The sequence below is a fragment of the Micropterus dolomieu genome, linkage group LG16, assembly GCF_021292245.1.
Source record: "Micropterus dolomieu isolate WLL.071019.BEF.003 ecotype Adirondacks linkage group LG16, ASM2129224v1, whole genome shotgun sequence".
NCBI lineage: Eukaryota > Metazoa > Chordata > Actinopteri > Centrarchiformes > Centrarchidae > Micropterus > Micropterus dolomieu.
This window is the reverse complement of record NC_060165.1, coordinates 5,686,574-5,703,519: the sequence shown is the minus strand read 5'-3', so window position 1 is coordinate 5,703,519 and position 16,946 is coordinate 5,686,574. Positions and strand designations below refer to the sequence as shown.

Genomic DNA, 16,946 nt, shown 5'->3' with positions numbered 1-16,946 from the left:
CACAGTGACCTTTGGGTTCTTCTTTACCTCTCTCACCAAGGCTCTTCTCCCCCGATAGCTCAGTTTGGCCGGACGGCCAGCTCTAGGAAGGGTTCTGGTCGTCCCAAACGTCTTCCACTTGAGGATTATGGAGGCCACTGTGCTCTTAGGAACCTTAAGTGCAGCAGAAATTTTTTTGTAACCTTGGCCAGATCTGTGCCTTGCCACAATTCTGTCTCTGAGCTCTTCAGGCAGTTCCTTTGACCTCATGATTCTCATTTGCTCTGACATGCACTGTGAGCTGTAAGGTCTTATATAGACAGGTGTGTGGCTTTCCTAATCAAGTCCAATCAGTATAATCAAACACAGCTGGACTCAAATGAAGGTGTAGAACCATCTCAAGGATGATCAGAAGAAATAGACAGCACCTGAGTTAAATATGAGTGTCACGGCAAAGGGTCTGAATACTTATGACCATGTGATATTTCAGTTTTTCTTTTTTAATAAATTTGCAAAAATTTCTACATTTCTGTTTTTTTCTGTCAAGATGGGGTGCTGAGTGTACATTACTGAGAAATAAAATGAACTTTTTTGATTTTTGGAAAATGGCTGCAATGAAACAAAGAGTGAAAAATTTAAAGGGGTCTGAATACTTTCCGTACCCACTGTATGTGTGTGTATATATATGTTATTATTATTATTATTATTATTATTATTCATGTTTGACATCAGTCATTTTACACCCCAATTTTCCCATACGACCTTTACCAGAACCAAAAGTTAAGTGAATCCCTCTGGATCTGTTCTCATGTGATTGGCTCAATCCTGAATATCTTAATGATAACTAGTGACACGAGGTTTCATGCCAAGATAATCAGACTGTGTTGAAATCGTCACCGGGCAAAGTCTCACTGAAACGTTTTTGACTCCTGGGTGTACGGTATAATAATACTCACTTGCTATTACAGAGAGGTCGCTACCAGAGACAACGTTCAGGCACGGAGGGTGGAACAAAGTCCTATGCATAGCTTACTTATTGCAAATGTTTACCTGCCTTTCTACTGACAACTGAAGCAATATTTCTGCAGTCTTCACTCGAATCAGAAGCTTTTAACCTTCAGAATTTCAAACAAGTGCTTGTAGCTTATTTTCTCTGTTGTGTCCACAGCCCTATTGAATGAACAGTGTTTTGAATGTGAAGGCTCAGCTGTGAGACGGGCACCACTTCCCATGTGGAGTCAGCAGGGGAGCAAACTTCTGAGGAACCTTAATGAAGGGATTTAAGCTGATTCTCTGATGCAGTTGAACCAAAAAGTATATTCATTTGGACAGCAGCAGAAACAGCAAATTCCAACACAGAGAAGCAGTGTCTGCAAGGTCAGTACGTTACTGTGATTTCTATTAGACTTGGATAAAAACATCAGACATATCTGTGCAGCTGTGAAAACAGCTCAATGCTCCACATTGCTCTTCACAGAGTTTAATTTTCTTCACAGGTTTACTGGTTCCTTGTAAGTTGAATATCAGTTTGGCATGTTTTTAGTCAAATAATTAATTTGTGTGATTATCCCTACATGTGTAATGTGTGTGTGTACAAGTATGCATTTATCTTGTTTTACATTTTAACCAGCAGAATGCACTTTATTTGAACAACTTCCTTTATTATGCCCTTGTACTTGATGACTTGAGGTCTGTTACTTATTAAAGTTTGTAGACAAGATAAGAGGGAGACACACATAACTAAAGTTACAATCTTGTAATGTAATTGTGACCTGAATATTTGTCTTTATTTGCTATACACATCAAATGCTTAATTTATAAATTTAGAGTTAAATAAATTTCCCAGCCCTTACACAATATCCTTGGTATTTCAAATGTAGTCTGTTTAGAACCTTTACACACAGACAAGCAGACGGACAACAGAAGAAGACCAAAACAAGTGAAGCGGAGCTAGAAATAATAATCCATTATATAAGAACTGCAATGAAAGAAAATATTATCCGATCTAGCATGACAGGTTGCTTTTATATAATCATTCAGTATACACAATAATTTTCATTTGCTCACTGCTGTTTTTCCCCCTTCTCACGTGGTCTTGTTTCTTAACATGAATAGTTTGTTGTTTTCATCGTTCATTTACTTCAGTGTTTCAGTTAATCAGCTCCAGCTTGTTTTTAATCTATATTTCTTGGGTTTTGTCAGGCACTAGTAATTTATGTGATTCTTTTTTATTTAAACAGTTTAAAATACCCTTTAAAGTCATCTTTTGGCCTTTATATGGCAGCACAAAAACATCAGCAAATTATACTTTGAAGGTTTTTGGTGTTTGTACGCCCTGGAACATTAACTAAATTAGCTAAATTGAAACAAAATGTAAAACAGAATGATCCTTTTAGTTTGCAGAAGAAAACATTCATCTTTGCAAGGAAGTAAGTAAACACAAGCAAATGCCATCTGTCTCTCAGCACAGGGACGCCCCTGGAGCAGTGAGGGATCTGACTGATGGGATTTCTCCAGAACCAAAACATGACTCTGAGCATCTCTCAGCCAGAGGTCATCCACTGGGAGTCAACACAACACCTATCATCAGCTGGTACTGTACCATTCCCAATGAAAAAGTCACACTGGTAAAGGTTCACGATTCTGTAGCTTATAGGGGATCTAGTCTGTCAGACTGGTATTATTTTTATCTAATAAAGATTTTAGAAACCTTTACAAGTAACACATTTAAATAATCCAATGATTTGTTTGTGGGGTTTTTTCTTTACTTTGCCTTAATTTTAATATTAGTCCCACTAACTGTGAAACTGATCGAGTTTCCACTGTGATGAGGACATTGTCGGAATATGTCTGAGTCTCTGAATTACTTACACCCACTAATGCAACAGGGCCTGCACTGCTTTCATTAGTATGTATACTGTAGTGTGACAGCCTGAGCCCTTTCTGTCTATGAATCAAGCAAATTACAGTTAAGCTCCCACACAGGTTTAAAGGTGGCTGATGGCACTGGGATTCAATTCTTTATAGATCAATGACTGCATACACCTTTAGTTAAAGTACAAATGTCCCAGCAGTGTTCAGAATCAGAATCAGAATCACAAGGAGCTTTATTGCCAAGTAGTGTTTTACACATACGAGGAATTTGATTTGGTGATATAATACAGTTGACATAAATAAATGTAGAAATACATAAATATGGAATAAACACACGTCATACCTCTCCACTAACCCTATAAAACCACATTAAATCTTTTATCTCTTCTCCCCTCTTTACCCTCAACAGTTAACAACACCATAATCCTGCTGGGTGCATTGACCTTTGCCCTCCAGCTGTGTTTATCTCTGTTCTTCATGCTGAGATGTTGGAGATTTGACAACAGAGTACGAAAGGCTCTCAAACACCCAGGGCCTGTTAAACTCATTGGTGAGCATTTAGTTTGCTGCAGTAGCTTTTGTTCTAGTTTTAGGCTCGTACTTGAATTTTGTGGAATCAACAATGTTGGTCACAGATGACTGAACGTCCATCATTTAATCAAAACAGTGGAAACAATGTAATGTAAAGTGGTGTAAGTTGTCTTTGAGAAACTATTCACAAATTAAGAAGCAGGGCGCAGCCAATTTTTAATATAAATGTGAACTGACTGATACGAAAAGATCCTTATGCTGGAGTAGGAATGAAAGATAGTACATCTGTTTCTATACTTAAAACTTTCCTGTAAAAGGTAACTGCAACAAATGACCTAAAACATATCTCCGGAACTGATTTTGTAGCATATTTTGTACCCATTTGTTCAGATTAAAGCTGGGGTAGGTAATGTTGGAGAACTAGCAAGAGACAGCTAGATTTTGAAAGTACCCAACCCTTCAGGCCTCTCTCCAAATTTATTTAGACCGAGCATTCAATTGCTGTTGGGATGTAAAATGTAGGATTTCAAAAAAATATGACAAAAAATACTTCTAAAATAAATTGCCTACCCTTAAATATGTTAAAATGACATAGAATAAAGTCAGAGAAACCATGTGAACTGAGAATGTTGTGAGAGCTTTCTCACCTGCCGGTTTGAAAATTGCCTTGTCAGTCCCCTTGTTAACTGTGCCAAACAGCATATTAGTCAAGTGGTTTGTACAGGACAAATTCTGTGCTGAATATATTTTCCTTCAGCAGACTGACTTTTGGTTTGTTGTCCTTTCTTTTGTATTCCTCAACCCCTTCCTCCTAGACATTTATAAACAGACGAGCTATCAGCTATGTGATCATGATGCTGCTGCTTCATCACCTGCCGTGTCTGTAGCAGTTGAAGAATATGAACCCGTCACAAACTCTCTGTTTGCACCTTCCATACCCTGGGACCTTGTTCAGCGCTGACAGGCTCCTGATCCTCCTGGCATTTACCAAAAGTAAATGAAAATGTGGACATTCAAGGTTAACTTCATGATTAATATAGTGAATGCATCTATTTTAACATTGTGCAATCTATATGCAACGCAATAAAATGTGTCTCTTTTTACTTTAATGGTAATACAGTAGTATTTTTTAATTTTCTTTAAAATAATTTCAATACCATAAAAAGTAATTTAAAGCCGCACTAATCTTTTATGAACAACGGGTCAAATGTGTAATGTGAAAGGTGTTGATCATAGTGAGGAACCCACAGAGAATTATCATCCAACTTAGCAAATCCTCTCAGCTCTAGATTGTGTTTCAGCTCATTGTTTTTGTTTCACCACTCTCATCAGTGTCTCCTCCAGCAGCAGAACACAGCAGCTTTCAGTGATAAAGCTCCAATAAACTTACAGTAAGATACCTGTCTAGCACCAAACAGCAGACAAAATTAGCAAGACCAAAACAGAGCTAAAAGAAGAGGGAACAATAATAATGTTTTTGTTGCTATGTATTTGCTATGTGTGTAAATAGGCAACCTTTTGTGAACATGTTAGCCATAGCCTTTATAAAGCAGCAACAGTTACTTACATAATCACTTCCTCTTTGGTGGTTTTGCCTACAAAATAAAAGCGCGAGAAGCTTGCTTACTGTAATGCAGAGCTTTTACTTGAACAACATTAAGAGTCTGCTGCCTTCTTGACACACCTCTGAAAGTGTCATCAGAAAATGTAATTCCCCTAAATGTCCTCTGCCTAGAGATGCGGAAATGAAAAAGTGTCCATAAGTTGATGGATGTGGATCAAACACCAAAACACAAACACTGCAGCACATCCCCTTATGTGAGAAATAGTCGCTGCAGAATGTCTCATTCTGTCTCATATTCTATTATATATTATGTTTCATATTCTCAACCACCATTTAATGGTTGAAAATACTGCTCTGATGCAAAACTTACAGCAGTATAGAATAATAATATACAGCAGGGGTCTGCTGTATATTATTACTTCTTCTTCTTCTTTTTCAAATGTACGTGTTCAACATTGTGATGAGCGTCTGCCCTGCCTGAATTCTACCAGAAGTAGAACAAGAACGTAGTGACAAAGCACGTTCTGTAGCACTGTTTGTCCGTTTTCAGCTACTGTACAAGCATGACGATGCAATTTGGCGACGTCCATGAAAGGGGGGACCTGTGGTTATGTAGATAGAAATGGCTCATTTCTAAGGTAATAAAAACATAACGGTTTATTACATAAGGACTTTACACACCAGTGAAAACATAGTAATGGATCTTATATTGCATTTCTGTCAATACATCAGAATTATTTTACACTGAACATTTAAGCTATGTGCAGTATGACAAGTTTTTTTTAATTAAACCACATTCTGGTACAACTACTAAATCTAATTATGAACCTGGAAATTAGCATAATATGACCTCTTTAATGCAGGCTACATTGCAAGTATTTTTGTAGGAGGTGAAACACTGAAATACGTAAAATGTTAACTGTACTTACCCCAAACAGCCATGAATACAGCAAAGAAAACAGTTGCCCCATTGTCGAAAAGATGGGTGACCTGAGAAGAAGCACATGAACATGATGCTAAAAAACTGATCTGAAATTAATCTAATGTATCTAAAGTTCACAGCTAATATTAATGTTTGTCATTACCAACAAATGCAGTTTAGCTTCAATCAGTGACCACTGAATTCCTGAGTCAAACACATTCTGACAGCAGAGCTGGCCTTAATTGAGCTAAAAGATCGATACGCTTCGTTGTCTCATAACACACTTTCCATGAGTACAGTAACAAAGTGCACAACAGCTGTAGGGAACATTTTGTCCCCTTGCTGTGGTGACAGTACCTTGGCATAGATGCAGCTGTCTGACAGTCTTAGGTAGGGGCAGTACTGGTCACAGATGGGGCACATGATGATGTCAGTGGCCTGGCAGATTTCCTTACTGGAGAACAACATTTAGCTCATCAAAATCCGATAGAGTTGGTACTACAATGTTCCGCTAAAGTAAAGGTGCATTTGGGTAACATAGTAAAAGTGATGCAACTTTGAAGTTTCTGAAAAAATGCTAGTAAGAACACCACTGCACTGTTTTTTTTATGTAAGTTGTTGATAAAGTTATGTTCTTCTGAAAAAAATATTATTTCCTGTTCTACAGCCCTGCACAATGTTTCGGTCTTCTAAAGCTCTTTTGTATTTACACATAAAGCATTAATTTTTACCAGACATTCCTGCATATGTTTGCTTTCTTATATTTCATTTAACATGCATCCAAAGCATTAAGTTACTTACAAGAGTCAATTTCACACTCTGTTGCCTTATCTGTAATACTAAATTAGTTTTGCATTTAGAAAAGTGACTTTTCCCCTAAATAAATATTCACTATAAGTCACTAATCTGTACTTGTACTCTGTAGAAGATTTGAGCAGCAAAAACAAACAACAATTTGAAGCAGTAAAGCTTCTTTATCTTTAGAAACTCAACGTTTAAAAAAAAAAAACTTTGAATACAACTACCAGCTCTAGGGACACATATATTTAGCAGAAAAGAGAGGAGATGTGTTTACCTGACCTGGCAGTGCTCCAGAGTAAAGATGCCATACAGGAATACCAAAAGGCCAACCAGAGCTGCAGGAAAAAGCATCCCCGTGTACCAGCCGAGCCAGGCAAAGTACAGACCGATCTTCTCCCCAAAATACCTCCTGAAACAACAGCAGAGAAAGAATGAGTCTGAGGTATTCTTTAGTTTAAGTATCCTTCAAAATACTTAAATATACTGTATCTGGTAAAACAGCAGACTTATATCCTGACGTCTTAAAACAGTTCAGAGAGAACCTGTGGACAACTGCAGCCTGTCACATCTATTCAGCTTGTTGTGACTGGGTTGTGATACAAAAAATATTCTAAGGAAGGTAAGAGTGTGTAACTGCTACTAGTAAAGTAAAGTAAATGTGACATTTAAAGCCCTTTAAATATCTGAATGTAGTTACCTGATGAGGTCAAGTGGTTGGTATTTGTACCAAACTCCCCACCAGGCCCAACACTCGTACAGCAGGTGCCGGTGGTTCTCTGCTCCGTGTGTTCTGATGGAGTTTTTGCTGTGGTACCTCCCCTGTTAGTCCAGACACACACACACACAGACATGGAGAAACATAATCTATGTATGTATTGGTGTAACATGGAATCCACGACCACATATATGACACCCAAAGCAGTTATGACTTAACAAGTGACAGAATTTATTTAATGGCTTTACAGAGATCAGCCAAATTACCTCATGAAGAGGGAAAGCAGCCTCATATGAATTATTGCTCAGAAGACGATTAATCCCTGGAATCAAAAACAGAGAGTCATGAAAGAAGAGCAACGGATGCCTGATGTTGTCAGTCTAACAGTAAAGCAAATCCTAGGGATGTTACTTTTTATTTGAAATTCATTCAAAATGCAAACCTCAGTTCGAACATGATTTGTACAAATTCTAAATTCTCGTCGTTCGTATAAACCCAACAGAAATCCTTGTGCTCCAGCGGAGGGCACAATCCGAGGCACTGTATGTATTGTATTGTATTATTCTTTTTGCTAACAGAAATTGGAGAAAACTAGTGAGCGGTGCTGAATGGATCATCATGACACCAAACAATATGAGACTTACCGTGAGGAACCAATTTTAATTCAAAATAGTTAAAATCATGTATAAATGTACTATAAGACTGTTCAAACTTATCACTAAAGTGAGGCAGTGGAGGCAGTGTCATTTCTCCCCCACCTTTTTTGTGGCAAGTCATTGCTGTGATTGGCTAACTCATTACTTTGACGCCTCCTTGTTTTTGGATGCCAGCAAGTCCCGCTAGTGACACTAATGACAATAATGTAATAGTAATATAAATATCACTCTGTAAATCAATTTAACTATATGCAATTTAACCCCTTGTTTACATAACATTTGCTTCTGAGCAAATCATGTATTCATAACCATAATAATTAAACCATTTCTTCAATGAACATACACTCAATCTTGAAACACGTGTTGCCCTCAAGAAAAACAAAGGGTTAGAGAACTGATAACAAAAAAAGGCAAAATTAGGGAAAGTTAGCCGCTTTTCACCCAGGAGACGGGCGCTTGGTTCCTGTGTGAAACAAGATTGTTTTGTTTTTTAAATGAATTTGCGTAATTTATGTTTTTAATGAAGTTAAGTAGGTTGTGTAACTTTCGTAAGTTACGTAGTAGCATCAGCCACATTAGCTAAGTTAGCTTCGTAGCTTTAGCTAGCTATGTTAGCTAGCTGACTGACGTGATGTGACGTGATGTTAGTCTTAAAGGCATTGACATCCCCCCTTCGACCCTAACCCTTACCCTAACCTTCACAGAGGTGTGTGCCCTAACCTAAGTCAGTGATTGTATTCACGTTGACCAGTGAACCCAACAGCTGCAGCACATCAAGCAGATGGAGTTCACCTCATGTGTTGCTACGGTCTCCACATGTTTACGTCATGTGACGTAGGTCACCTGATTTCCGTAGTAGTTCCAGTCGGGAAACTGAGTTTGAAATTGCTGTTTGGGGGGCATGGACAAATGCCTCCGGATAAATAAAAGGATAAAAAAAATGATAAATAAAATGAAATAGAATATTAGGAGAAAGGTAACATTTGTACTAACTGCAAAAATTAGAGATGCTGTAGGAAAAAGATGGAATAGAAAATCCAGTGAAGCCTGAATGTAAGGTTCTATATTTGTTTTACTTTTTTCCCCTCTGCACTCCTTCCCAAGTTAGCTTCCATTTTCATTCACTTTCATTTCAAATATTTCCAGAATTTGTAATAATGCCCAGGGGGAAACTCACCCATTTTATTTTTACCCTCCTCATATTTGACCCTCTGCAGGATGTGGTGGACAATGCGACTTCTGGTGGCGTTGTTGAAAAAAGTGTCTTTGTTGTGGATGATGAAACTGCAGTGAAACACACCAGTTATGACAAATCTATCTGCTGTGAATGATGTTTTTTGTGTGTATGTGTGTGTGTGAAGGCAACAGAGAGAATATTAAGTGGGAAAAGTACAAACATCAGGGAGGAGCTTTTAGAGGGCAGTTCCATAAAAACTCACTGATGTATCCTTGATCGACTGAAGGGGGCAGTAAAGCTCTCGTTCTCCTCCAGATCGGGCAGAGTGTTGTTGTCAAACTTCATGGGCTTGCGGGGAAGCCAGCCACGAAATTTGTTGATACGCTTCTCCATCCTGCAAGGGAAGATCCTGTTAAAGCCACCAGAGCAGTCTTTTGCCACGTCAGCTGATCTAATGCTGCTTTTTTCAGTGAACACTCACCTGCTCATGAACTTGTGCCGTCGGTGCATGTAAAAGATTTTCCTCCTGGAATATGTGGGACGTTAGATAATTAACTCAGTATTTCAGTACAGTAGTAGTTCAGGAATGAAGATAATAACACATTTATGGTTCTTTTACTACTGATACTACCATTACTATTACTGCTTCAGTTGCTGCTACAAGTTTTTTAGACCGTTGGTTAGACAAATTGAGTGTTGACATAACTTTTCTTATTTTACTAGAAAATTCCAAATGATACCTTTAAGTCTTTTTTTTCTTTTTTATAAGGCTATTTTAGGAGTGTCTGTTGTCTCACCTAAAAGGCATGCGAATGTTCATGAGCTCTGCGTAGCGACAGAGAACATCCCATGGTGCATGAAGCTTCAGAAAAATCACGTCACTGTTTGTTAAAGAGGCCTGTAAAGAAACCAAACACAAATAAATGTAATTTCAGCAAAGATGATAAGATAGTTAAAATAGGGATGATTACAACGTGTCATCTCGGTGCAGGCAGCAACATCTGCATCCACATCCATATGTTTGCTAGGTTCTGCTCTTTTCCTCATCTGTTTTTACCACCTGACAGAGTAGGAGCCAGTCTAAAGGTACATGAATCAGGAGCTAACTGGAAAGAGACCTAAAAATAACAAAATGACTCCACACAAGAAACACACACAAGTGGGCTGCTGAAGGAGACTAGAACCATTTTCTTCCCCTGCATGTTCTAGATAATGATGACCTTGATGCTACTGCAGATGCAGTGCAAAAGTTACACAAGATACACACACGCACCTACACGCACACACACAGTTGTGTTTCCATCACTTCAGAGGATCCATAAACCATAAACTAAGTCTTCATCCTACAAAAACGTAACAGTTTACGTTATGACAACTTGTGTTTTGTATCCATTAGGAAGGTGAGTCCCCACAATTGTGTAAACAGATTTATGTCCCCACAACATGAGTAATACACACACACACACACACACACACACACACACACACACAGATAACAACATCCACAGTTCCCACTCTTTCAAGTGATACTTTTGCTAAATAAGGAGCAGCAGGGGAGAAAATTGCCATCAGCACATTTGTTTTTGCTCTATGAGTGGAGGCTCACCAATGAACGCCAGCACTCAGCTGTCAGACCTTGTAAGACTGGGCGCAAAGGCACTGAACATTTTAAAATTCAGCAAACTGGCCATTGAGATTACATGCATTATAGGACTGAGCATTAAATTACTTCTTCACAGAAATTGGTATTGATGTTGTTCATGTTGCATGCTGTGAGTGCAGCTGCAGGTTTGCTAAAGTAATCACAGCAAAGCTAATTCTCCGTCAGTACAGGAACCTACCACGCTTCTTGTTTATTTGAAAAAAGTAACTATTTTTGCTTGGCCAGATAGTGAAAAATCTATTTACTTAGCAGAGATAACAAAAATGTTTTTAGTCAACACAGAGATGGAGACCTGAGGTGACTAGAAAGGTCATTCTTCAGGTGGAGCCCCCTGATTAGAGCCTCTGACCTGCTGAGGTGCTCAGTAAGACACTTAGGGCTGGATTTACTAACACGCTAAATAAAGAGTACAAATGTGCGTAAACACCTTGGTTTGTTTCATTCAATGCGTCCCCAGTATGTGGAAATCGTATGTACCTTCCCCTCCTGCAGACGCAAGGAAATGCCAGCAGATCGTACTTCATCCAGACAGAGGGAACAATCGGCGTCCACAGTGTGCCCGGTCGCTCCGCGATCTCCTGTCCTTGGCCCTGTATGCTTCCCTCTCCGATATCTACAATGGATTGTCGCTATTAAACCGGCGTGCTGTGAACAGTTGCTGATCGTTTCCTCTGGCTGGATGAATTTTACGTGTGATCCGTGCACTACTGCAGCTGGGGGCTCTCTGCAGCGCCACACAACTTTCTAAATTCTTCCATCTCACGGAGAGAAGAAGTCAGGTCGAAACAAAATTTGTTGTTGTGCTGCCATAAAATCAGTGACTGCAGGTTTAAGATTTCATTTTATGCTCTTGAGACTTAAATTTTGACATATTAAATACTAAATAATATAATGGTTCAATCCAAAACTAACTGGAAGATTAAATAACACTAAATCATTAGTTACTTATCAGTGCAAGTGTAAGTGGAGTTAAGTGTTTTCTTCAAAGGTACATCAAATTATTTGCAAAAGTAAGTTGATAGCCTGTAACTCTGGTATTTCCTAAAACCACACAAGGGCTCTGAAAGCTGATGAATGAAGAATGGCAGTGAAATTAAACAGTTTCTGCAGTTTATCAAAGCAAGTGTTTCTGGTCTTACTTGACACTTGTCTGTGTAATGTGTATAATTCTTGATGACACGTAACTGCTATGTATCTATGCTACTGTATCTGTATTTTAATGTCAGGCTAGAACTGACATGATCATTTACCTGAACCCTGGTCAACATAATGAAATAAGCAGCAAGAGTTGAAATGTTCTTTACCTCCTTTTCCATCTGTAAGCCCTCTGCACGGATATTCCGCTCAAATATCTCCCTCTTCTCTGATTGTGAGCTGGATTTCCTGTAAACCAGGATGTAGTCAATGCGGCACTTTCCATCACTGAAGCAAAGGCCGCTGGACTTACTCCTCCCCTGAGAAGTCACAGAGAATCAGAAGTATAGTATCTGGCCATTGGGGGGAAGAGTCTGTTACGTTGTTTTAAATTACTTCTCATCATGAATAAGCCGCTGTTAACCTTTACACACATCACTCTATAAACTACTCCTGTCCAAAACTGGCTTATATCTTCAGTCGGGATTTCAGGATGAAAGGAGCCCTGGGAGCCAAGAGATGTAGTTTCACCACTGACCTCTGGGAGGCCAGAATCGGACTTAGTGTTGTCGTCCAGGATGCTGCTGTGGGTTCCCGCGTTCAGCATGGTGGAGTCGTCATCTCTGGATGGGCTGCTGATGCCTTCGGACCGTTCTCTCTCAAGCAGCACATTAACACCCTTCACAGCTGGAGGGAAGATGAGCAGAGTGTATAAAAGCAACATTCGCATCATTTTGGCCACCTGATGAATATAACATCAATGTTCACTCTCGCTTTAGCTCTTTTTGAATCAACTAACCTCTTAGAAAAATATCTGTCTCTTTAACTGCTTAACCTCCACTTTTTCCATCAGCTAATCCGCTGTCTACAGACCAAAACAAAGAAGCCATAAAACAAAAATTACGGGTCGCTAACTTGCTTTCTTTCTAATTATGAGCTGAGGGGAATAGCAGACTTGCACGTTACACAAAGTAATTTGACCCAACCACCTACGTGTTGCAGCCAGACTTACTGCATCCACAGCTCTAGGGCTTGAGTGTACTAGTGCTGCATTCACATTACACACTGCCCTGTTACACACACAAGTGTAAGCTCCTCAGCACCAGAAGAAGATGACTGACTTCTCTCACTTATAGGCCATTGTTAAATTTGAACAAATGTAGGAATATGAAATGTCAAAGCTCTAGTGGTGCTGGGTCTCACCCAGGGGGGGCACATCGTCTTGAGTGCTGGAGTCCAGGGCTTCAACCGAGGATTCCTCCATGATGTCTGCCTTCCCACGGGAGGAGAAGGCGAGAGGCCTGTCCGCTGCCTGGTAGCCTGAGGCCGAGGGCCGCAGCGGGACTCTGCGTCGGTGGGGGCTCTGCCGCTGGGGCTCAGACCCATGTAGAGATAAACTCACACCTACAGGACACAGAGCACTTTTTTTTAGTACGCTTTGTAACTTCATGTTTTGAAGCCATTCTAACTTAAGTAACCCACAGGTACCTTTTGTGATCTGTTTCTTGAGCTCACTGTGAACAAGCAAAGTACACTATAAAAATAAGGACTTATTGGGGGTGACAGAGTGACAAGGAGCTGATCTGAAAGCTAACGTCAGCAACTAGCAATGTATTGGCTGAGTCATTAGTCTTGATCAACTAACCTATCAACTACCGCTAAAATATTATGGTCATATAGTTGTATAAGTTGAGCAGTAAAAATGTATTTTCAAGCCCCTTTCACACACACACACACACACACACACACACACACACACACACACACTACTCAGCTACTCAAAGCAGATCATTGGTTATGGGTATGTTCAACTTTATCACCATTCACACAAGACTTTTGCCTAAACCTGTAGTTCCATATTTTAGGCAACCTACTGTGTCGTAAGATTTCTTCTTTAAAGGTCCATTGTGTAGTATTTAGCGGCATCTAGAGGAGAGGCAGCCGACTGCAACCAACTGAATAACGTTCGTGTCATCCTGAACTAGCTGAGAAAAACACAGAAAGGCCTATCGAGAGCCAGTGTTTTCACATTGATTCTTATTTTCAGGTGACTATACACTAATGAAAACATACATATGGTATTATATTCCATTTCTGCCATATTCTGTCAATAGATCCCCCACAATTGTTACACACCGGACCTTTAAAGCAATAACGTCCGATCTAAAAGTAGGTAAGAAATTCTACTTGACTACAGCAGAATCTTTGACTTAGAGGACCAAATTTCACCCACAAATATAATACCAAAGTCTGTGTTAGACCTGCATTATATCCTGGGTATCACGATCACAGCTGTCATTCGGGTGTTCTTTGTGTATTTCCACTCCCCAGTTTCCTTTTAGTCTGTCCGGTCTGTGGCTGTATTTGGAACCCCCCTACGCAGTATGCAGTATGCACTATGTAGTACATGCTGCATACTGTGTTTTATAGTAGTATACAGTGTGAAATCATTAAATCAATTTAATTTGCAGTATGCTAGGTCAGGCTTAGCCTAGGGTGACCAAACGTCCCTGTTATCCGGGGACAGTCCCCGGTTTTGGTGGCCTGTCCCTGTCTGGAGCTGTCCCCAGAAATGTCCCCGTTTTTAACTGTGTGTTAATCATAGACTGTTCAAGGTGTTAGACCTGAAATCATACATGCATGGCCAGAAAGACTGGACAGCAGAGCAGAAAGGTGTCGTGCCAAAAACTGATCATCAGCAGAAAACTGATTGACGTCCACGGGAGCACGCGCAGCATGTCAAAGCTGTATCGCCCAGTCTATTTACGTCTACAGCTGCTTTTATCTGGATCATACAGATATAACGTGCAAATTAACATCACTTTATGTCCGTGGTAATAGCAAAGGTATGTCTTTGTGATACTTTAACGTTTCTTTTAACAGAATAATCACAATTGTGGTCAAATAAGTGTTTACAGTTTATAGCATAACCAGGCATGACATTTACGTGATAGGCAATAATAGAAGCCTGTTGTTGCCGTAGATTATGTGTTTGGTAGGCCTATGTCTAATATCCTTGTTTATATCTGAAACACGGAATGAAGCTTATAATTAACATGACTTACTGCTGAGTTATATATATATAAAATAAAGACATGATCTCTTTTGCAATTATCATTATGAATCTGCATTATTTAACTTGCTGTGTACCAGCCAATCCAGTACTTTTTACCTGTTAAAATACTTTTAAATGGCCAATAAAAGACATAAAATGCAATTTTTTACTTGCCAGAGAGTGATTGCAGCCTGACTGACTGAAAGGTAGTTTCTGCCTCAAAATGACTTGATTTTATTCCAAAGAGTTATATTTGACAGATTATAACACCGAAATTGTTCCCCTTTTTTATTTCAGATTTAATAACATTATATTTTTTAATGACATACTGACCACCAAACCAAAAATGTCCCCGGTTTTCATTTCAGAAATCTGGTCACCTTAGCTTAGCCTTATCTTAACGAACTTAACGTTACAGCTAGCTGCATTTGTCCTGCAGCCCATAACAAAGCCATAAAGCTAATGAAGCCTTCTAAGCTAACATTTGATGTCACATTGACCTTAGTGAGTTGTCAATAAGAAAAACAACACAACATGCATAACTTAAATCTAACACTAAGTTATAATTTTATGTTATCAGAGACAGAGACGTTACACTCCTGTTCGCCATGTTTCTGTTAGCCATTTCAACAATGCATTATGTTGCATTATGGGACACAGTCCTTGAGGTAGACTGGTTTGATGCATACTGGAGATTTTTTCAAAATCACTATGTACTGCTATTATAGTAACTGGTACTGAATACAGCCTGTCGGATTTCATATGTGTATGTGGACATGGCAATGTTCCTCTCTCTCCTGGCTCCTAGCCACCTGCTGATCACCCAGCTGCAGTATATATACCCCGTCTCTTCAGTCACTCATTGTCAGATTGTTCAGTCAGCTACCGTGATAGTATCCGTCAGGTCTCTCTCATCATTGTCCTGTTGGATGCTTCCTGTGACTAACACCTGCTCTCTTGTACACCAAGACCACACTCACCTGCCTCAATGAAACCCTGCGGTGCAGTTTTGACACCAGTTAACCACAACACAGAACCAGCTATCTCTGTTCGCTCCAGCTATTGCCCGCCACTTTCCATACCACTCCAGCACTATCACCAGCTCATCCCCTCTCCATTCCCTGCTCCCTAATAAACTTTTTTTTACACTTTACAACCTGCTGTAGTCTGCTTCTGGATCCAAAATCTGCTAATCGTAATAAAACAATCTGGCTAATATGGACCAAGTAGATTCAACAACTTCCAACAAACCACAGAAGATCTCTGCCAGGCTCTAGCCAACCAGGGTACCCGCATGGGTCAGCATGAGCAGGTTTTATGGGAGGTTGTAGACACTCTTAAAGCTTTAATATGTTAATTAGATAGTCGCTAACTGTGGCTGTCTTGCTGGACAGGTAGACAGAGGGTTTAACATAGCATTGTCATAGCTGCCTGCTGTGTCTGGAAATACAAAACAGTAAAGTTGAGATCCGAAAGACCAAAACAATGAGCTGAAAGACTTTAAAATGCTCCACTGGATCGACACTATGAGTGATACCTGTATATGACCTGATACCACTGTTATTTGAAAAATTGTTCATATAAAAATATTGATTAAAGCACTTAAATATATTCACAATGAGTAAATATTCATCACCACAAATGAATGCTTTTCATAGCTTTACTTTTACTATATTGAATTAATTCTACTGAAGACAGGACAGAACTAGAAAGCTTTGTGCAACCAATGAACTTAGACAGTGGAAGTCTGACGCTTTGATAGCTAGGGTCAAAGTCCATTTTAGCATTAAAAGCCAAAACAGGCTCAGAGAACTTGGTCAAGTAATCAATCACCCTATCACAAACTTTTTGCCTTGTAAAAGCAAAATTAGAAAA

At 39.4% G+C, this 16,946-nt stretch overlaps 1 protein-coding gene across 1 annotated transcript in view; it reads right to left on the bottom strand.

Moving 5' to 3' along the window:
• The window catches only part of LOC123985005 (anoctamin-4-like), a 55,957-nt gene that overhangs the window by 32,640 nt on the left and 6,371 nt on the right, over positions 1-16,946 (bottom strand). The window contains exons 2-13 of the mRNA XM_046072323.1: positions 13,220-13,420; positions 12,555-12,703; positions 12,187-12,336; positions 10,017-10,117; positions 9,701-9,745; positions 9,482-9,613; positions 9,220-9,326; positions 7,653-7,708; positions 7,369-7,490; positions 6,946-7,080; positions 6,228-6,324; positions 5,878-5,938 (exon numbers count right to left, since the gene is read on the bottom strand). Of these exons, the coding sequence (XP_045928279.1) occupies positions 5,878-5,938; positions 6,228-6,324; positions 6,946-7,080; positions 7,369-7,490; positions 7,653-7,708; positions 9,220-9,326; positions 9,482-9,613; positions 9,701-9,745; positions 10,017-10,117; positions 12,187-12,336; positions 12,555-12,703; positions 13,220-13,280 (1,216 nt within the window). The 5' untranslated portion in view covers positions 13,281-13,420. The remainder of the gene's footprint in view (positions 1-5,877; positions 5,939-6,227; positions 6,325-6,945; positions 7,081-7,368; positions 7,491-7,652; positions 7,709-9,219; positions 9,327-9,481; positions 9,614-9,700; positions 9,746-10,016; positions 10,118-12,186; positions 12,337-12,554; positions 12,704-13,219; positions 13,421-16,946) is intronic.